Raw genomic sequence first — 23,524 nt, forward strand, 5'->3', positions numbered from 1 at the left:
TAATTATGGTTAGAAGCTAACATTTTTGTATTCACGTCGATGGAATGTCCAAAATACTACGATGAGGTCCAGGCAAGATAGTTAGATTTTTACAGAGGAGAGCTTGACCGGATAAAAATTTTTCAAGATCGAATTTCAATGTAAGTCAATTTAAGCTACCGATACATTTCAAAGAATTACTAATATATGAAATATTTTGTAGTTCGACTGGCAGCCATGCAGAACTTACCTACCTCATCTACCATTGATTTGCATGGAGGGGCATAATATATGGAGAGCCAAAGTTCCTCTCATTTGCTTTAAAATTATGGAGATGCATGTGTCAGATCGCGAGCTTAGACAATTTGGTTTCGCACAACATGCTCCACAAAAAGTAGAAAGAATAGAGAGAAAAGCGTCCAAGGGCGGGCATTAGATTGAGTGAGCATCAGATTGAATGGGCACTTGTGCATAGAGACTACATTCATAGATGGAATAAGCGACATTTGAGTATCGTCGAGCAGGTTTATCCTCCGATGGAGGAAACATATTATATAAGATGGTATTGGGGGATTACCAGAAGATGGATAATCACTCAAACCAAACCTCCAGTCGACGAGCTCGAGATACGTTCCTAACAAGCAAGATACGTACCAAGGGGTGTAGATGATAGACAATGGATAAGTAATTTCAAATAGTTTTCCATCCATTTTTAATTTTTTAATCCTTTGTTAGCTTTTGGTTGTTTATATGTATCCTTTTACATAATTGCATATAGACGCTATGGATGAGATAGAGAAGATTGCAAATAAGGGCATAACTACTGTCAGAGGAGTTTTAGTACATGTATCGGTCTTACAGCGGATAGTGCGGAGAGTTCGTAGAGCTCTTCATTGAGCCCATGAGGATCGACATGATGGTCCCGAGAAGATGGCTCGTGAGGAGAGGGTATATGTACGTCTACGAAGACGAGGTGGATCTTGCTCGCATGATAATAAAGCTGGTCCGTCTTAGTCCCACACGCAAACGGAGAGTGAGCATGTACAAGCTCAAGTTGAAGGAGGACGCCGATGATATGACTTGCGAGGCAACAAGGGAGGGGCGGACTTTTTAGGTTGTATGTGATAGTTTATTGGTTTTTCTGCTTAGAGACTCTATTTGTAACTGCATGTATTTGATACATTTGGATTTGTCGAGATTATCTTGGCGTATGAATATGTATATGAGGTATCTATTGTGTTGTGATGTTGTGAATTATTTAAACGTGTTCTAATTTATGTTTATTTCTTAATGTTTATAACTTATATAACGATTATACTATTTAGCAATGTATATTAGGCATATTTTATACTTTTTTGTGCATGTTTAACAATGTATATGAGGTATATATTCATGCAAGTATGATATGTGCATGTTTTGGTCTACATGGGACAACTAGTCCCGTGGATTTGTTGGGCAGTAGAGACGAAATCTCCATCTAACGCATGGGAGTACTAGTCAGAAAACGCATAGGACTAGGGTTTTCTGAGTTTCCTTTAGTGGGCGATTAGCAGCCACTAAACACACGGGACTAGTAGTCCATGTTTTGAGTTCTTTTGTATTGTAATTAACATAGATTACAATAGAAAGAAATTTAATGAAACAAAGAAAAATTTATTTTTTTCCTGGGGTTTTTTCCGTGTGTTAGTGGAGCGTCGCTCTTGTACTTCATTGACTCGCTGACTAAGATGATGAGTCTTTTGCTGTTGATGAGGATTAGATTGCTTGGAAGTTAGCTCAGTCTTCTCCTAGCAATACCTATCGTATGCTTCTGTGCGTGTGTGTCTCTCTCCGCGCGCGTGTGTGTAAAGTAGATGATCTCCTCTCATTTTATAGGCTAAAAGAGAGAGTTAATGGTCCTCTTAATTATGGATTAAGTGGCTATTACAGTAGGAGCTAGTGGGGAGCGGTTATCCCAAAAAAATAATTCTGAAGCGGCTATTTAGGCGAAGTTCGCGGACTTGGCGAAGTTCGCTAATGACGTGGGCGAAGGTCGTTTCGGATGTGGGCGCGCCTTCTTCAGAAGTGGATGACTTGGTCCATGTGGGCGAAGTTCAATAGTTGGTGAACTTCGCCTACGAGTTCGAATTTAGCTCATAATTCGACTCCAGGCTTGACCGACTGATGACATCTTTCGACTTGATTTGAAGCGTGTTGCGGGGGTCGACTCGTGTCTGACTTGGTCGAGTTGAGTCGATATGAGTTACTTGGCGAGGTTCGCTTCAATCATCAAGTGACCTTCGATGCATCTTGTTGTGGAATTGACTTTTGGGCCTATTTGAAGTGTTTAGCCCATAGGCATCCATTTTTTTGGATCTAATCTGATCATCATCCTAAGTAAACACATTTTGACCGTCTACACCAGCCTTGATAATCTCTAATCTCTCAGAAGATATCGTCGTCTTCTCTGGATATAGAGATATTAACATATCATTTCTCACAAGAACTGTTGATTAAGGTAGATGGCTAGCTGAAGAGAACGAATCCTTTCTCACAAGGATCGTTGGTTGGGCCAAATAATTAGCCGATGATAATGATCTATGAAGATCAATGAGAATGGTGGAGAGAGAGGCTTTTTGACTAGCCTCTGAATCTCTCTCTCTCTTTTTTCTCCATTGCAAAGACCTTTCCTCCGCCTCTCTCCCCCTTGTTTCATGTTGATCATGCCTATTTATAGGCTTGAGAGCATTAAGTGGGTGAGTTAGTGAGCCTTAACTCCTCTTAAATGAGTGAGTTAGTGATCATCAACCCTCCTTTAAATGAGTGAGTTAGCGATCATTAACTCTCCTTAAATTGGTGAGTTAGTGGTCATTAACCGCTTTCTTAAAAGTAGCTTTCTGAGAACGGTTATGGGCGAAGTTCGCCAATAATGACCACGGCGAGGTTCGCTAATAGCGATCATGAGCGAGGTTCGCCAGAATGGGTGATGCGACCCATGTAGGCTATTGGGCGAAGCTCATCCAAGCAACAATGAGCTTTGCTACATCTTTGGTGAGCTTAGCTGCGGCTTTGGTTTCGGCGAACTTCGTTATGTGTCACAAGTGGACTATTTGGATGAAGTTCGTAGCGAGCTTCATTATGCCTTGGTCAAGCTTCGCTATGACTTGGGCGAGCTTTGTTGATAAGTTCAAATTTGACTCAGAATCTGATTTGAACTTGTTTATTGACTCGGCCGACTTGAGGACGCCTTTTGACCCGGCTCGAGTCCGGCTTGAGGATTGACTCAAACTTAGGTCCTCTTTAGCTTGGATGCAATTATGTTCGCATGTGATCCTAGTGAAATTCGCTGTAGCCTACCATATGCTGATGCTTGAGCCCATCTGAAATGTCTAGCTCATGTGTGTTTACTTCTTGAACTCTGACTCAGCGTTGGTCCAATAGAGTATATTTTAACCGTCTACAGTCCCGTGTGTTTCAAAGACCAAATTCACCAAAGCTGACATCTTTTTGGCCAGCTTTGATGAGCTGATTAAGAAGAAGCCGGTTTTGCTAAATACTTAGCAAAACCAAAACAGTCGGTTTTACTAAATATTTATCAAAAGTGGTCTATTTAAAAAAAAAAAAAATCTCCTTAATTTAAATTCGATATCAACTCTCTCCATTCTGATGGATGCCCAAAAGTTATCATTTCTTCTCAAATCTTGCATTTCAAACAAATCTCTGTCCCAAGGAAAGCTCCTCCACTCTAAATCCATCCCTCTCGGTCTCCAACAAAATCTCCACCTCTCCAAATCCCTAATCAATTTCTACATCTCCTTCAATCTCTTCGACTCTGCGAAGCTCGTTCTCCAAACCATCGAAAACCGATCGGAAACCTCCTTATGGAATTCTCTCATTGCTGCGTACTCCAAGAATCACATGCAAAAACAAGCCCTTCTGCTCTTTGCCAAGCTTCATCGAAGCCCATCCCTTAAACCTGATATCTACACGTACCCGAGTGCTCTAAAGGCCTGTGGTGCATCGGGCAATATCAAGAATGGGAAGATGATCCATGCCCATTTTCTGAAATCGGGTTTCGGAACCGATATTGTAGCGTCAAGCTCTCTGGTTGGGATGTATGCCAAATGTGGTCTTTTTGACTTTGCAGCTAGGGTGTTTGATGAAATGTCTGAGAAGGATGTGGCAAGCTGGAATACTGTAATCTCGTGCTATTATCAGGATGGACAAGCTCAGAAAGCTTTGGAAATGTTTGATAGAATGGTTGATCAGGGATTTAAACCTGATCCTGTGACGTTCACAATGGCTTTATCCGCGTGTGCAAGGGTATCAGATTTGGAAAAGGGGAGGAGGATTCATGAAGAGTTGGTGAGAAATGGGGTTGAGTTGGATGAGTTTGTTGGTTCTGCTCTTGTGGATATGTATGGAAAATGTGGGTGTGTAAAGGGTGGGAGAGAGGTTTTTGAGGAGATACCAATGAAGAATGTTATAACTTGGAACACGGTGATTGGTGCTTATTCTTTAACTGGGGATAGCTATTCTTGTTTGGAACTTTTCTCTAGGATGAATAAAGAAGGGATTCAGCCGACAGTGACTACTGTAAGTAACTTGTTACTAGCTTTCTCCAGGAGCTCAGATCTTAGGAATGGCAAGTTTATTCATGGATATACGCTTAGGAAACAAATAGATGATATTTTCGCCAACAGTTTGCTTATCGACCTTTATTTCAAATGTGAAAATGTTAATTACGCTGAATCTTTGTTCGAGAGAATGCCAAAGGAAAACACAGTGACATGGAATGTGATGATATCTGGTTATGTAGCAACCGGTCTTTACTTTAAAGCTCTTAATGCTTTCAATGAAATGAGAATGTATAGTATCAGACTGGATGCATTTTCATTTGCAAGTGTTTTATCTGCTTGCGCACAACTGGCAGCTATTGAACAAGGGAAGGAGATCCATAAGCAAATCAGTGACTGTAATTTGGAGTCTCACGAGATTGTTATGTGCGCTCTTCTTGATATGTATGCAAAGTGTGGAGCAGTCAAGGAAGCAAGATTAGTTTTTGATGGATTGCAGTTCAAGGACAAAGTGTCATGGACTTCCATGATAACTGCTTATGGATCCCATGGCCAAGCTTCCGAAGCTTTGGAGATTTTCAATGAAATGGTGAGATCAAATGTAAGACCAGACAATGTCGCATTTCTTGGAGTTCTCTCTGCTTGTAGCCATGCTGGATTAGTTGATGAAGGCTGTTATTACTTCAACCAAATGACAAACTACTATGGAATTAAACCAGGTGTTGAGCATTTCTCATGCTTAGTTGATCTTTTAGGGCGAGCTGGAAGGTTGAAAGAAGCACTAGAGATTCTTAAAAGCATGACTAATATTAAATTAGATGCTGGTTTGTTAGGTTCTTTGTTCTCTGCATGTAGCTTACATGGGAACTTGGAGTTAGGAGAGGAACTTGCTAGGTTTCTTGTCGAGATGGACCCGGATGATCACTTTACTTATGTAGTTCTATCTAACATGTATGCTTCTGCTGGAAAATGGACTGAGGTCCGCAAGATGAGATCAGCGATTAAAGAGAGAGGATTAAAGAAAAACCCTGGGTGTAGTTGGATTGAGATTGACAAGGAAATCCACCAGTTTTATGCAGATGATGATTCACATCAACAGACTGAGTGGATATATGAATGTTTGGAGAAACTTTTGAGGAATATGGAGGAGGATAAATGTGATTTGTTCGGAATAGTAAACAGTTGGATGGATGAGAAAATATTTGAGTAGAGTGGTTATTTTCTTTTAGGTCGCCAACAGTACCAATTGAACTTTCATGCAGTAGCGCTTAAATTTTCAGATGCACTTCGAGGATAAGGTGATGACTGAAAGTGGGGGTATAGTGGCTTCCAGAATTCGAAGAAAGGAGTCATTGCTTGGAACAACAGTTTATTTGAAGCCACTGTGTCAGTAAGTAAATACCATTTTGTAATTTTTAGGTGTTGAAGGTTTGTGTTATCTGCTTAGTCTTCTTTAATGTTCTTCTAAACTGGAAAGTCCGCAACTTCTGTTGAAGTTTTATGTTTGCAGAATACACTTATCTAGAGATTTTCTTGGTGGTTATGAAAACACACCAGTAGACAATAGCTAGTTATCTGTGTCAGTTCATATTTTAGTTAATCAATGCACGATATATTAGGTTAGAAGGTCATTTCTGTTATGCTGGACGTCTATGTGTGAAGGAGGACTTCCTATTATATATTTATTTGTTTTCTTTGATTAAAAGAAGATAATAGATATGAAATGTCAAACTCGAAGATTGTTTTTTTTACCTCATGTTGGAATCTGTCTACCATATATCTATCATATCATGTCCCCTTACATGAGCATCACCTTCTGATACCTTGCAGGACACATCTAACCTCTAGTAATTGTTATTTGAGAAATGACAAAGACGGATTTGGATCCTCTCAACTGCAGGGTTTTTTTTTGGCGTTGGATGGTCCACTTTTTAATCGTAGTTATTCATTAATATGTGGATCTGTATGCTCCTTCCAAGTTACCATCATATCCAAGGGGTCATATTCTTTCTTTTTGAATAAATACTTAATCTTGAAGATAAAACTTCAATAGTCTAATAAGTTTCCCCTCCATTTCCCCCATATTTTCCCCATTTATCAAATTTTAATGTGCAAGCGAACAAAAACCTTGATTTTGAAATGGTTGGTTAATTGACGGCCATTTCATCCAAATTGAGAAATCATGGATGGATTCTAGGGTTTCAGTTCTTAAGATCTGTTGAAGTTATATGTTATCATGCAAACTAAAGGACTGTCTCAGATTTCTGATTTTGCACTGATATGTCTGCACTGTCTCCTCGCAGAATTCCCCTGAGCTGTGGTTTTTGCCGTTTGGTTTTGGCAACAAGAGTGATGCTACTGTTGGTATTCCTCTTGAATCAGTGAATGTATGGTAGTCCCTTATAGATTTTGTTAATTTCTTTGTTTTTTGGGTATATTGTTGTCATTATATTCATTAAATTGGCTAGGGTGTTGATTTGATTAGGAAATCATACGTGCACAACGCAAAGGAGGAGAAGGACCTTGCTTCTCATTGCTAAATATCTTCAGGTCATGTTATATGTTTTATCTTTGTAGCCCTTAGCAAGGGATTGTGGGTTGTACATATCTTGTTGAAAATCTTGTAAAAGCCAAAAGTGAAATTGATCATTATTAAAACCAAACACATCAATAAAGTTCACACGGTTTACTTTTTCGAATAATCCTTGTCAAAACCATTTAGATAATTGTAGTAATACATTAGTCTTATTTAAAAATCTCGCTGAAGCCAAAATAGAATGGTAATTATTTTAAATCACACACATCAAGAGTTTAACACATGATTTACTACTTTAATGATCTCATTAAGTTCCTACTAATTCAATGTGTGTGGATTAGGCCAAATAACAACCGCAACCTTTTGACTGCTCGAGTTTAATTTAACCACTAAAGGAATGATAATCTCACAACCTAGGTTGCATGCCATTAAACATAATGGTAATGTTCTGCTCAAGTTGCAAGTCAATTGACAAGTAAGGGGGGGTTATTGGTTGGGACATTTTGGGGGATAATGAGATAATTTTGGGGATTCTATTTCATAGTGTTATTCATTGGGATAATGGAACAAGGATAATACCTTTTTGTGTTATTGGTTTTTTGGAACACTAGTGAGACAATTACACTACTTGGGATAAAATCACCCTACTCATATACAAAAATTTTGTCTCAATAGTAAAAATTTACCCCATCCTTCATATTAGAACAATGTTGTTCCACTTTAAAGGCAATTGGGATAATTTTAAAATATTTTTGTATTACTTAACTAATACATGCTAATTATATTATAAATATATGACATGATATATAAAATATAACATATATTAATAATATTATGTAATATATTATTATATAATATTAATTAGTAATTATAGTATAACGTATTTATTATAATATTATATAATATTTTAATAACATATATTAATAGTATTATGCTAATATATTATATATATAATATTAATTAGTAAATTTATAGTATAACGTATTTGATTAATAATATTATTATAATATTTTAATATAACATATTTATTATATATATATTATTATATATATATTATATATATGACATTTTGTTTATATATAATATAATAATTTACTACATATTAGTAAAATATTTATGATATAATATAATATAATACTATAGTTTGAAATAATATATATATATTATACTATAACATGATACCTTTATAATATGATGATTATTGTAATTATCATTTTAATATATTATATATATATATATATATATATATATATAATATATATAAATATATATATATATATATCATATATATATATATATAGTATATATATATATATAAATAATTTTTTAATTTAATATTATATTTTTAAAAACTATTAACATGAATAAAGCTAAAATATTATTATATAATATTAATTAGTACATTATATCCTATGATACTATATTATAATATATTAAATTAAATAATATATTATTAAAATATTATATTAAATATTAAATATATTATTCATATCAATTATTATATAATGTAGCATACTAATATAATGTTAATTAGTAATTATTGTATAACATATTATATTTTTGTATAAATAAAATAATGTATTATATTAAATATTATATTATTAAAATATTATATTAAATATATTGATATTATATTATATTAATTATTATATATAGTATAGCATGCTAATATAATATAATACAATACAATATAATAATTAATAATAGTAATTTGTAAGTATAGTACAATATATTATATTTTAATATAAAGTAAAATTAATATTTATATTATAAAATATACTAAATAATATACTAAACCAATTGGATAAGTTAATTTAGAAGTAATTAATAGATAAAATTATATTTTAATAAGGTGTCACATCATCAATTATCCCACATGCATTGTCAAATCAAAGGCTTAAATTATCCCATTATCCCACTTTACCCCACTCAAATTATCCCAAAGGGGTAAAATTGTTCTATTGGAACAATTTTCCCACTTAGCCCCAATTTGTCCCAACCAATAACCCCCCCCCCCCCCCCCAAACAACTAACATTACCTGTCTTCTTTTTTATCTATGCCTCAATAGGTGATGAATGGATTGAATTTGAGCTAGAGCCTCAAAGTTTTCTTTTATTCCTCGTAGAGCAAGCAATACAGGTAATAATGGGTGTGATTAAGAGCAGGATTTTGACTATCTGGGGGACTGTATACATTGGAAATTACATGGTGGAGGCTAGTGTGAGGCTGGATCACCCCACATTTGCTCTCGTAAGAAAATCTACAGTCCTTGAGTTGGGCGCTAAAAGGGCTAAGCTCATTGAGACATTCAAAAACTCCGGTGTCACTTTGCTTATAATGAACTATAATTACAACGTGTATAATTATGTTGTCTTTCATAAATTTATAAGTATTACATGTTTTCAGTGTAGGGAGATATGTATGATTATAAGAGCATGGTAAAAGCAAGAAAGTGGATATAGTGATCTCCAAGTTGCTGTATAAATCACTTCAACAGTCAGCTGATCAAGTTAACATCGTTGATGCCATTAAAGAAGCTGGAAATGTCAAGGTGAGTAATAAGTTGCATATGGTATGAGTTTATTTATTGTCTTAATTCCACTTTAGTACCCTAAAGGTTGACCCATTTTTAACTTCGATACAACAAATATTTTTGCCCATTTGATACCCCAGTGTTTTAAAAGATTGAACTTTGGTAAACTCATTTTCTGATTTTTTTCTACCTCTGTAGTTAATATAAACACCCTTGAAGTGGGTGAAAAACATACTGTAAACATCCAATAGAAGATGTGTGACTGCAAAATTTGGCAATTCCAACCCATTTCTGAGGCATTTATAATGACTAGAGGAATATAAAAGTCCAAATCAGATCATGTGTTACACGCGTGATGTAAATTCAGCAAAAAACTAAACAGTCCCCAAACGGATGGCACCAAAGTGCAAATTCCTGAAACAGCAGGGCATCAAATAGGGGGAAAAACTCAGGGGTAACAAAATTCAAAGTAGGTGAAACTTTGGATTACCAAATTGGCAAAGTGCAATTAAGCCTCCTTATTCCTGTTGTCATTGTTATTCTTCCACTTATTAGCTTAGTGGATTGTTGGGTTGGTGATGGTTGTAGAGAAACTTCCCATCTGAGTTTGGATTTGATGTTGAGCAAGTGAAGGTGATGGACCCAGCGAAAACTGTGCTTCATATTAAGGCTAAAATCCGATAAATAATCACGGAGGAATGCATTCCTCGCACTTATTGCTGATACAGTACAAACAAAAATAACTAAATGAGCCTCTAAATGCGGTATTTCCTTAGTGATTCTTTCGGGACCTTGACTTATCACATGAGTCTGAATTTCATATTTCTGTATGTGAAAAGAAGTATAAATATCTTCATATACCAGACGTCCGCTAATTAGTACCGCGTCTTCAGAATTGTAACCTTCCCATGGCATATAAGCTACTAATACGTTTTTTCCTAAAGCAAGTTCCCCCACATAGCTGCACCATCCGCTAAAATTTGTCCCTTTTTAATGCATTTACCCTGTTGAACCTGAGGTTTTTGATGCATACAAGTATTTTCGTTGGAACATTGGTACATAACTAATGAAATGCTTATAGTGTCCCCATCACTCGAGAAAATGATCTTATGCTTATGAGTATCAGCATAAATGATGTTTCCTTCACGTTCGGCTATAACGGAAACTCCAACAGACAAAATAGTCATCTTAGGAGATGGAAACTCAAAAGGTAATATTAACTTATAAACTAGTAAGTTACATGATTACAATTGTTATGCATGTGATTGTTCTAGGTATGTTACAGATAGGTTTTCCTTCTAATATTAATGGCTAGTCAGTTGCTACTTGCTACTGCTTATAATGAAGCATTTTTCAGGATTTTGTGTGTTTATATAATATTAGCAACAGTTTACTTGTAAGAGTCTCCCACCTATTTCAATAAAAAAAAACTGTATGATATTTAATGTATATTGGCAAAACAAGAGTGGAAGAGTATCTTATCTGATGTCAGGTTATGAAGATAGTTTCCTGATACACCTGACATTTTTCTATTTGTGTTTCTCATTTAGTTATTTTTGTGAGGGAAGAAAATATTGCAACATACACAATAAAAGCTGCTTGGTGACCCGAGAGCCATGAACAAGATCTTATATATGAAACTACAGGCCAACACATACTCTCACAATGAGCTCATCCATCTGCAGGAGAAGTAAGACTGGGAAAGACTTTGTAGAGGATCTATATGCCTGAAGAAGTGGATCTGAAGTAAATACGAGGTAGAAAAAGTTTTCTTTAATTACTGATTTTAAAACCTATCAAATAGTTTTCTTTCCCCCTTTTATTTATTAGAACCCCTGTCAATTTAATAAGTTAAAATTTCATGTTTTTGGGTATTGCTTGTGCCTTGAACTTGTTCTACACATTAACTTAATTGAACCAGCAGTTTTGTGTCGTTAGGAGCTTTAATTTCCAAATAGGCACATTTGGATGCCATTTTGGGTTAGGCTGGATTGTAGCTCCATACTCTCCTTACCTTCCCAAACTCGTATTTTGGAGAAACTGCGATAGAGTTAAATTAAAGCGTGGTTTGTTAGTATACTGTTAAGAATTTAAGAGTTAATTTTTGTATGACACATATAACTGGTTCACAACCCAACATCTTAAAATTTTGGATAAAATAGTTCTTGACAGTTGACATGATACAAAAGAATTCAAAGTTCGATTTTTTTTTTCATATTAGACCTTGGATTATATCTTGTTTTTATATTAGATGAGCCAAGTTTTTATATTTATAACTTACACCATAAACTTCATCAAGTTGTTTTAAATAGGGTGGTTATTTGAAACAACTTGATGGATTTAGGTGCGCAAGTTGCAAAATTGATTTGATTTACAAGTATAAAGATTCGGGGCCTAATATAAAAATAGGAGAGAATTTAGATTCTAATGTGAGAAACCCTTCATAGTTTCAAGCGGTCCTGGAATCAAACGTCATCATTGTCAATTTTAAATATATTTATTTGTTCCTGTGTTGATATCTAAAAGTGGGTTGGACCATCTTCGTAAGTTTCTGTTCTTTAATACAAGTGAATTTCTTCACCTTGATTTAAAAAAGAGAGAAAGAAATTTGCCTAACTTGTATACTATTCGATGTGATGATTTCTTGCCGAGACTCCAGCCTCACTGGGTTTTATTTATGCAATAGCTTATTCTGGTTTTGTTAAGGGATAGATGACCAACTTTGTGAGATTGACCCATCTATTGGGGTGGAAGCAACCGAGCTCTATCCAGATGTCATGTATCATACTGTTGATGAGTTGCTTAATCCATACATCTAATAAATAGATCTTCAACAAATTCTTTCGAGGAATTTTTAAGAGTGGTTATTAAAGAAGAAGGTGCTGTGTCGGGTCGGGAAAAAAAAAACAATGAAATTAAGGCTTAATTTCAAGTATGATGATATTCTAGTTAAGAAATACTCGAGTGTAACAAATAGTGAGGATAAGTCCCCACAAAATATGGGGTTGTAATTCCTCTGTTGATTGAATCTAAAAAAAATTCATAGATTTTTGGTTCAGACATAAAATAAGCTTCAACTGACCAAGTAAGAACATGTTGATAGAATTACAGTGTCAACTGTAGTGTCTATTATAATGAATCCTCTAACAGTTGATTCCTTGCCGATGAAGAAATCATTAGTCAGACTGCAGGTTCAGGTTTCCCCAGATACAATAAGGTCAAACCATACATAAGTGAGCCTAAATATGAGGGTATCTGCATACGGATGCCTGACCGAAATAATTATTCTCATATCGATGAGATAAACCCAAAAGTCTGAAAATATATTTTTATAGATTTTGCTCAAACCATTGTTGAAATTGCAACCTCTTGGATTTGTTTTACTGGATTTTCGGTTAGGGTGTTCCTATCTTCAGATTGAATTTCTAGCATTCAGAGATTATTTAGGCCGTGTTTGGTTTGAGAGAAAGAGAGAGAAAGGAAAGTAAAGTGGGAGAGAAAATGGGTTTCTACTGTTTGCTTTAAAAGAAAAGAAAAAAGATAAAGAAAATAAATTTTACTGTAGAAAAACCCGTATATCTTTTTTTCTTTTCCACTTTCTCTTCGCTGCCCTAGTGAAAACGAGGGAGAGCGATGGAAACGCCTCATTCGTCGCCTCCCGACCTAACCCCGATCTCTCACCTCTCCCTCCAAAACTCGAGTCCATTTTCTTTCTCTTTCTATCTCTCTCTCTCTCTCTCTCTCTCTGGGGTGATGGATCTCGAGATCTCGTTGCGATCTAGGGTTTAGGATTTCATGACCCGAGATCGCCAGCGACCTTCTCCTCCGGCGGCCTGGGGCGGAGCGGAATGCAGGGCTCTGCTGATGGTCTCGTCGAGAAAGGAATAGATGAAGATGAATGTTCTTTTGATCTTGATCTCTCTTTGCCTCATCTCTTTGACTTCTGGTATTCTTCACCCCTTCAAATTCCTACAAAATATTTTTTTTGATTCTATTCCATTATCGTTAGGATTTTTATGTGACAAGCAATAGTTTGGGGCATGGCTGAACAAGAAATGTGGTGCCTTTTTTCGCTCATCATTGTCAAGTTTCGAGTTAAATGCTTTATATTTTTCCTTCAAAAGTTGATTTCTCGGTAGTTACCACATGGTAAGGACAATTTTTTTTTATAGAATTTCTCATTTATCTCAAGAATAGTGATTTCCTAAACGAGTGGTTAAATGAAATCTAGGTAAATGTTGCATTTTGAAGTAATTAATTCTTGATCATTGATGTAGAAATTTATTGGCATCCTAATGTGTAAACTAAATTCATGGCTACTGTACTGGAAGCTGTAGGGAGAGTTTTTTGGTTAATAGATTGTAACCTGTAAGTATAAGTTATATGTCTGTGTGCAAATGAATGTGTTTTACAAATGGTGGCTTCATCGATATTTGCATTGCAAAAATATATTACAAGTCCTGCATAGTCGCCGCAATATATAATGTTATTTCATGATGTTTTCAGCTAATGATGCACAAGACTCTTCATTCGACAAAAGACTGGTTATTAACTCACTTGAATGTGAAACACCATTTACCTCAGTAACTTTTAAGGTTGAGTATATTATGTCCCTTTTGACATTGCAGCACAGGTCATTATACTAAAGTTAGTTTCATATTGAATGGCACAAACACATATTTATATGAGATAAGTATGCATATGAATATATAAGTACACTGTAACTTCTTTTTGTCAGTTTGATGAACAATTGCCAATCTCAACACCTTGTGTCTCTGCTGGAGCACGACAAGTGTCTAGTAATCATAGGGTTTTAATGTACTATTAGAGTTGGAATGATTTTAGTTAGATTTTTTGACATGCTTTGACTTCTCTGGATCTAGTTTATGGCAAGAGCAAAGGCCTGGATGTTCCCATTTATTTGATTTTCTAACCCTTGTTTACAGATTTCGTGTTAGATGTATGGTAGAAAATTATAAGTTGACATAGTAACTGCTGAAAAAAATCATGAGAAAAATGATTATCATAACATCAAGACAATGATAGCCAATGCTCTGAGGTCAGGCTATATGGTGAAGGGTTGGAAATGGATTTTAAGTTGTCCTAGAAAGTTCAGACTAGGGTCTCAACATTAAAAGAAAACACCCAAATTGGAAATGGATTTTAAGTTGTCCTAGAAAGTTCAGACTAGGGTCTCAACATTAAAAGAAAACACCCAAATTTTTGTTTGGCTACATGAATCCTTCTTTTATTCAGACTAGGGTCTCAACATTAAAAGAAAACACCCAAATTTTTGTTTGGCTACATGAATCCTTCTTTTATAGCATTTTTGGTTTTACTCATGTTTTATTTGGGACTCCCATAGTTTCACAGCTAATTAATTGTAATCTCATTGCGATCTTGATTATCACACTCCTTAATCTTCATAGAACATGTACAAAACATCAAAAATAACTTTTCCCTCATTTAGGAAGACAAGTCCTCGTTTTTACATAGAAGGAGAGATATTTGAGGAGCTTTCAAAAGTTGAAGGGCTCAATGAGGACGCATAGCTTGTAGCCTACAACTATCTTACTGAGGATGCGGCTCGAGGAAGGAACTTCATTGGGTTACCAATTCATCGGAGGAAAATATGGTTGGAGATTAAGCTTGGATGGGAATCACACAATGTTGGTATCAGTACTAGGAGGTAATTTAATTTACACTCTAATTACATGTTTGCATTTTACCACCTAGTTCATAAGTTTAACTAGGAGGTAATTTAATTTACACTCTAATTACATGTTTGCATTTTACCACCTAGTTCATAAGTTTAAGGTATAATGACAAAAAAAATTTACACTCTAATTACATGTTTGCATTTTACCACCTAGTTCATAAGTTTAAGGTATAATGACAAAAAAACTAACTAACATTCCTTTGCCTAATATAAAAGCCTTCCTGCCTATATAACAAAATTCACAAGCATAAGTATGCGTATTAGTGTATAGTGAAGAAGTGACTTATCTTAAATTCAGTATTATTCAGATCTTCAGTAGGGGAGAAATACTCCAAAACAGAGACACGCAGATGCTTATTAAGAGGTTGGAAATCGTTAGCTTGGCTACATCTGAAAACTTCTGTATGCCCATTCTGTACAAAGACTCAACTCATTAGGTGATAAGAAAACATGGGGACGGTTTATGCAGAGAGATACCTGGTTGTCTGTTGAGTTGTTAAGAAGTTTATGCAGACATTCTACCTGGCTATCTTGGTATCTGAGGTGCTTCTCAGCAATTTCCAGTGGCAAGGAAAGCAACTGCTAGCACATTGTTGGGTTTAGTAGTAATTGCAAATGATAGAATTAGGAATAAATAGCTCATAGAGAATGATCAAACCTGCTATTATGTTTTAGCTGAAAATAATGCCTGACTTCAATTAATCAACGAGGTTGATAATCTAATCCAACTGTAGTTTCTGGGCTTAGATTCTCTTATGACCTACTATTAGTATGAAATCAGGAGCTGTTTAAGTCTAGACCGAACGATTCTTTTAGTATCAATGTCTGCAATCGATCTGTGCTCATTATAGCTGGTTGCTGTAGGCGTCAAAAAATGCTTACAGACATCCAAATACCACTCAAGGCAAAGAGAAGATGATAAACGCCATTATCTTAATCAGAGGGGATCATTCAAAAGAAGCGAGACAACACAGAAGAACAATGTACACACCAACAGGCAGTACACGGCGGCGCGGCTGAGGCGCGGCAGGACATGGTGCCGCGGCTAAGGCGCGGCAGCCCATGGTGCCGCGGCTAGGCAGTGTTGGCTACCGCGGCCAAAGAAGTTTCATCTGGTCGGTTGTTTCACCCCCATTTCAACTGTGGTGCATTCCTACCCCTATAAATACCTCCCTAAGCACGAAATAAAGGGCAGATTGAGAGAGCATTTTGGAGCAGAAGAGACTTGAGCTTTTGGTGATTTTGAGGAAGAAAGAGAGAACTTTCACCCTTTGACAAGCATCATTCGGTGATTCCTAGAGATCTAAGCTTAGACTTGATCTTTGGAAGAGTGAACATCTTACATCGATAAGATATTCGCTTTTAAATCTTTACTTCGATAAACGAAGGAAAGATCCCTAAACACCCTCACGATCTGTGAATCGGTGGTCCACGAGCCAAAGCACTCACGACACAGGCAAAGTCCCACAAAGCAGGAGTTGATAAACAATTTCTGTGTTATTTTCTCGAGAGTTGTATTTTTGTTTATTTTCATTGTAATTTTCTGTAAAACGACTGAAGTTTAATGGAATCGACAATGGAAGCAACTTTCGCTCTGTAGGCGTCTAAAAATGCCTATAGGTATGAATATACCTATCTAAGTCAAAGAAGATCATCCAAAGTCAAAAGAACCAAAGGAACATGTGAAATAACATAGAAGAACAATATGAACACTCGCGATAGGGAACACTGACGCGCATAGGCGCGGCAGTGGAAGGTGTTTTGCTCACAAACAGAGTAATGTGCCTATGGAAAGTTGTAGAGCTCTTCGATAGCTTTCCAACGCATCTTGGATCACTTCATTCCGATATCGGACGAGGAAGTTAAAGCCAAAATACCCGAGACAACGCAAAGTGCCTCGGAGGTGCGCGGCAGTGATAACTGCCGCGGCAATAGTGCGACAGTACAAGGTGACGCGCAAGTAAACAGAGTGAAGCGCCAATGGAAAGTTGTAGATCTCTTCGTTAGCTTTCCAACGCATCTTGGGTCACCTCATTCCGACATCGGACGAGGAAGTTAGAGCCAAAATACCCGAGACAACGCAAACTGTCTCGGAGGTGCGCGGCAGTGATAACTGCCGCGGCAATAGCGCGACAGTACAAGGTGACGCGCAAGTAAACAGAGTGAAGCGCCAATGGGAAGTTGTAGATCTCTTCGTTAGCTTTCCAACGCATCTTGGATCACCTTATTCTGACATCGGACGAGGAAGTTAGAGCCAAAATACCCGAGACAGCGCGAACGGTCTCGGAGGTGCGCGTCAGCAGCGGCTACCGCGGAAATGTATTGCACATTTAAGCCATGATATGATCCAAATCTGAAGAAGCTCAAAAGACAAAAGTTGTAGATCTCTTCGTTAGCTTTCCAACACATCTTGGATCACCTCATTCCGACATCGAACGAGAAAGTTAGAGCCAAAATACCCAGGAGGTGCGCGGCAGTGGTAACTGCCGCGGCAATGCGCGACACCACGTACTGCCGCGGCCACTGGGAAGCTGAACACGTCATTTTTGACAGTTTTCTCGAGTTTTGTGCAGCCCACATGGCTTATTAACTGCTGGGGGTCACTTATGAACGTGGGGGGAAGCAGTTACAAGCGAAAATCATGCCCACTACCCACGAAAATCGTGACATTTAAGGAGTTAAAAGTCGTGGGATGGCGGTTACAAAACAGGGGGGAACCACTCCTTTGACCGCGCCAGCAACGACTACCGCCCACGCCAAAGAAATCTCTTCAGCCGCGACACCTATGTCTGCCGCGCCCAAAGGGGTAGTTGCTGATCGGTTATTTTCTCCAGTTATCATCCAAGAAGACTATAAATACCCTCCTAGGGCCATCATTGATGAGGGGGGCAGATTGGGGAGAGCAATTAAGGCAGAGAGACTTGAGTTTTTGGTGAATTGGAGCAAGAGAGAGGGTCTTCCTTCTTCACAAACATCATCAAGAAGCTTTCGGCGATTCCTAGAGATCTAAGCTCTGACTTGATCTTTAGAAGAGCGAACATCTTACATCGATAAGATATTAGATCTAAGCTCTGACTTGATCTTTAGAAGAGCGAACATCTTACATCGATAAGATATTCGCTTTAAATTCTTACTTCGATAAACGAAGGAAGAATTCCCAAAACCTTCACGATACGATTCAACCAGAATCTGTGAATCGGTGGTCCACGGGCTAACGCACCCCCGGCACAGGCAAAGATCCTACGCAAGCAGCGATCCAAACAACGATCCTGCGTTTGTTTCTAAGGAGCTTGTAATTTGATTTTTTTTGTTGTAAAGAGTAGTTTTACAAAGTACGAAGCTTACTCTTTTGTATTCGCTGTAATCGACAAACAGTTATAATGAATTCTACAACAGAACTTGTTCCTGACGCAAACAGTTGCAAGTTAGCATCATAATGTTAAGTTTGTTACTTTGCTCTGGATCAAAAGTAGAAGGTAACTATTTTTGCTGCTGATTAATTTCACTAGTAGTACCAACCCCTATGCAACCACTTATAATGCTAGTTTTGGCCGTCTACAAGCCACTTCCATCATTTCTGATGATTAGTCTTAAGAAAAGAGCCATGATATGACGAGCAGTAGTTGCATTTTGCTTCTAAAAGAATGTTAAGACTACATTTTATAGGTTTTTGATGTTTATATTCTACTTATTTGAATTTTTTTTGAATTAATTTCAGGAGATGAAGAATGCGAGATTGATGTTTTGATGGGCTCACTAACGTCAAAAACCAAAAACCAAGGACTTTGGCATCTCTCTCTCTCTCTCTCTCTCTCTCTCTCTCTCTCTCTCTCTCTCTCTCTCTCTCTCTGGTTAAGGTTCTCTATATGAAATTGATTGTAATAGATTTTGTTGGTTAAGATCTTCTATATAAAATTGATTGTAATAGATTTTGTGACTAGAAATGAATTGTACTTTATATTAGGAATATCATGACATTTACTTCAGATTTGTTTTGGTTCTTTCATTGACCTTTCTATTGTACTTTATATTAGGAATATCATGACATTTACTTCAGATTTGTTTTGGTTCTTTCATTGACCTTTCTTTCTGTAAATATTATGTGTGAGAAATAACATTTACTTCAGATTTGTTTTGGTTCTTTCATTGACCTTTCTTTCTGTAAATATTATGTGTGAGAAATATTGTTTTTTAATTAGTGGAATTGTGGTTGTGCTTCTGCTTGTTAATATTTACTAATTTTGAATAATTATGCTTGAATTGCATCATTGTCCAGAGCTTATTTGGAATCATCTTTCTTCACCTGAGGTTATGAATAACTTAAGTCCAAGACCATGTAAGATTATACGTAAATTAGAGTCATCGTAAATTTGACTAAATTTTCTTGAGTTAAGATTGTGCAAACATATTCGGTAACTTGTACTTATTGTTTTTCCCTGTAAATTGTATCTTCATTCACATTGTTGATTACATATTTGAAGTAATATATAAATATCATGTATTGATTGCCTTTTACGTGTCGACTTTATTTTATGTGTATGTACTACATATCATGTGTTTCTGCACATCATCTTCAAAATTATAGTAAGTTTTGCAAATCCATAGAAAGCATTGCATTACGCTTTTGTGTTTGGTTCCTACACAAGGGATTCACGTGAACTACATGCCTTCGGAGGCTTTCCAATTCAATATTGAGTGAAGACAGGCTGTGAGCAAAATAATCTATAGTAAGCATTGCATTACTATAGATTCTATTTGGTTCCTCCACAAGGGGCTCCAGTGAACTACATGTCTTCAGATCATTCTCAGGAGACTTGAGTGAAGGTAGGCTATGAGCCATTCATCCATTTGCTTCGAGGATGAACCTCTTAAGTTTATTTCTACCTAACTTCTACCTGATTGATTTTTAATCCATTCTTCTTTCTTTTCTTCCCCATAGCATTTATCTCCCCCCCCCCTCGTTTCTGTACTGATGATACTGATTGTGTCATGTTTGATTTTATGTTTACTGTAGAGAGATTTCTTTAATTAATTAACTTACTAAACATCTTTTAGAAGGAGAAAAACTTTATCGTATGCATCAAATGGACAAGAAGCGTGCTAGGATGAGAAGAATAATGATCATTTTAGAGAAGCATTTAAACAATACAACTGTTCATGAAGGTAAAAATTAAAAGTTCTTCACATATATTGTAAACCATTTTATGTTATGATGTCTAATTAGTTACTTTATATTTTTTATCATATCGTGTTGCAGGTGAATTTGTTATTGTTTATTCAGGCACAAATGATGCTTTTAATGAAACCACAGGAATTAGATGCAACAAGAGGGTGCAAACTTTGAATGAGTCAAGAACACCCATGAGTGATATTTCAAATGGTAAGTGTAAGACAATATTTTTTAGTTTTCATGTTAGAAAAAAATGCATTACAAGAGAGAATATCTATTGAAGAGTTTACAAGTTTTATGAATTGTTATTATGTGCAGCCTTATCAATTAAAGTTTAATCCATTTTTTCCAGACCATTTTGTGATACCTCAATTAACATGTTTATTTGGAATAAATAAATCTTTTAATTATCTATAACTTGCAGTTGGACATTCATTGCTCAATTAACATGTGCAGCCTTATACAAGTTTTATGAATTGTTATTCATGGTATTTTTTTCCCCTCCTATTTACTTTTAGTATTAATAATTCAAGTGTTGTATATAATAGTGTCTCAACAATTTGTATTTGGTATAGGATCTCAATTTATTGAAGGCTTGGATTATCTTGATAGAATAGTAGATGGACAAACTACAATTTCCTAAAAAAATTATGATGTAATTGTAAATTTACTGATAAATAGTTATCAGTTTGTCCAAGGTCGGACATTATGTTTTTTACGCCAATGGAAACATGTTTCTATGTTAAATTTATGCTGATATATGTTATTAAGTTCTATATGGATGCAGGAGAAACTGATAATATAGGTTTAGATGATACCAATGCTAACTTGGAGGTTGAAGGTATTAACTTCAATCATTTATACTTTTTTCTTCTCTTCATATAAAAGTTTGCTCAATGAATATGTCCTTATTTGTGTAGAGGACAATTCTGTAGATGGTAATGACAGCACTATAGAGTTTGAAGGTATGTTACTCTTATTATTAGTTATGTGTTTATAGTTATTGGCCTTGGAATGCAATTGAAATCTATTTCCCCTCTCCTTTTGTAGGCAAAAATGTTTCTTCTATAACTTCTTATGAAGGTACTTAATTTGATCCCCATTGCATAATTTTTTTAACTATATTTACTCAATCAGTCATATAATCATAACTTGATATTCTAAACACATGAATTCAGATTATTGGGGCATTATTACTGTAGCATAAACGTATAATTCTAGCATTTAAAAAACTATTGTGGCATGTAAAAAAGAATTACTGTAGCAGAAACAAAAAAAGGTGGGGACGTGCTTTGCACGAGGTGCACACTAGTGAAATTGATTGTAATAGATTTTGTGACTAGAAATGGATTGTACTTTATATTAGGAATATCATGACATTTACTTCAGATTTGTTTTGGTTCTTTCATTGACCTTTCTTTCTGTAAATATTATGTGTGAGAAATGTTGTTCTTTGATTAGTGGAATTGTGGTTGTGCTTCTGCTTGTTAATATTTACTAATTTTGAATAATTATGCTTGAATTGCATCATTGTCTAGAGCTTATTTGGAATCATCTTTCTTCACCTGAGGTTATGAATAACTTGCAAGTCCAAGACCATGTAAGATTATACGCAAATTAGAGTCATCGTAAATTTGACTAAATTTTCTTGAGTTAAGATTGTGCAAACATATTCGGTAACTTATAATTTTTTTGAGAATATGATAGAATCACAATTTAATTTAATTATTTTTTGTAAATTATTTAAAATCTAAATCTAATTCCAAAAAGTATGAATTAAAATTATGTTATGATAATTTTCTTCCTCTTTTTCTCAGAAAGGTAACCAAACAAGAGAAAATGACTTTCTTATGAATTTTCTTCTAACTTTCTTTTCAATATTCTTTCTAACCAAACAATAAAAAGAATATCATTTTTTTTTCTTTCTTTTTACTTTCTCTTTCTTTTTCTTTTCTCTCCCTTTCTCTCAAACCAAAACATAGCCTTAGTGAAGACCGTTAAATGGACTTATGCTGCACTATTGTAAATGTTAGAGGATACATGAAATATTGTTGTATTATCTTTTTACATATTGCTCCTCTTCTCGCTTGGAGTAGGTAGCTTCTTCAGGCTCATGTTAGAAACAAGTAGTCAAGGACGGATTTATGTTGGGACTTGTGAGTAGGGGTGAGCATGGTTCGGTTCAAACTGAAAAAACCGACCGAACCGACCCGAAATTAGCAGTTCGGTTCGGTTTTGTTTGTAGATCGGTTCGGGTCGGGTTTAAAATTTTTTAGCCCGAACCGCCCGAACCGACCGCATTACTAATAACCTTTTAATTTTTTAACCCGTACCCATTACAAACCCGACCCGTTCACTCATCCTAAACCCTAAATCCAAGCCCTCACGCTACAGCCGCCACCCCTTCCTCAGTTCTTCTCTCTCACTCTCTCTCTGTCCTCCCTCCGCAGTTCCGCCGTCACCCGCAAACCGCACTTCATCTCTTTCTCTATCCGCACTTCCCCCCTCTGATCTCTCTCGCTGGGGGATTGCGAACGGCGGGTGTGGAGGGTGAAACAGAAGAAAAAACATGCCCTCAAAATGGACAAGCTTGACCTCTCTCACTCACTCACTATATACTCTAAAAAATAGAAGCAAAACCCACAAAGCTCTCAGCTTGCCAAGGAAAAATGAGCTCTGTTAACGAAGACCTCAAGGGCCAAAGAGGGGTTCTTCCCCCTTCTTTCAAATTTTCAATTTTGGTTTCTTCTTTCACTGGCTTCGGTTTCTTCTGTTAACCCTTTCTTAATTTTTGAGAACATTAAGTTTCATCTCTTGCGTTCATGTTGCTAACTTCCAGCGAATTCTCGTTGACCCAACACAAAAAAAACCCTCTTCTTTTAATTTTTGCATGTCTTTATGCCATTCAGCTAGCTTCTCCAATTATTTGGGTTCAATCGTCCTTCTTTACCTCAAATTACTGTAGGATGGTGAAGTTGATGGCTCAAAGTTCACGAAGTTTTCTGGACCAAGGAATTTTGATGGACAACC

The 23,524-nt window shown here is 36.1% G+C and overlaps 1 protein-coding gene across 12 annotated transcripts; it reads left to right on the top strand.

Moving 5' to 3' along the window:
• LOC109836978 (pentatricopeptide repeat-containing protein At5g27110) lies at window positions 3,598–19,314 on the top strand. 12 transcript variants are annotated; one of them, XM_020405047.1, is made up of 8 exons: window positions 3,598–5,925; window positions 6,839–6,922; window positions 7,021–7,511; window positions 9,141–9,322; window positions 9,479–9,623; window positions 11,156–11,362; window positions 15,076–15,294; window positions 19,043–19,314. In XM_020405047.1, exon 1 carries the CDS (start codon window positions 3,625–3,627, stop codon window positions 5,743–5,745), a length of 2,121 nt encoding a protein of 706 aa, XP_020260636.1. In that variant the 5' UTR covers window positions 3,598–3,624; the 3' UTR covers window positions 5,746–5,925; window positions 6,839–6,922; window positions 7,021–7,511; window positions 9,141–9,322; window positions 9,479–9,623; window positions 11,156–11,362; window positions 15,076–15,294; window positions 19,043–19,314. The 12 variants fall into 12 exon arrangements, with proteins under 12 accessions (XP_020260636.1, XP_020260637.1, XP_020260639.1 ...); XM_020405048.1 differs by having other exon boundaries at window positions 9,141–9,211; XM_020405050.1 differs by having other exon boundaries at window positions 7,021–7,085; window positions 9,141–9,211.

Source organism: Asparagus officinalis, chromosome 4 (genome assembly GCF_001876935.1).
Source record: "Asparagus officinalis chromosome 4, Aspof.V1, whole genome shotgun sequence".
In the NCBI taxonomy this organism is placed as follows: domain Eukaryota; kingdom Viridiplantae; phylum Streptophyta; class Magnoliopsida; order Asparagales; family Asparagaceae; genus Asparagus; species Asparagus officinalis.

Bases quoted from the DNA above. Each gene is read 5' to 3' on its own strand.
- LOC109836978 (XM_020405045.1), top strand. From the start codon at position 3,625: ATGGATGCCCAAAAGTTATCATTTCTTCTCAAATCTTGCATTTCAAAC.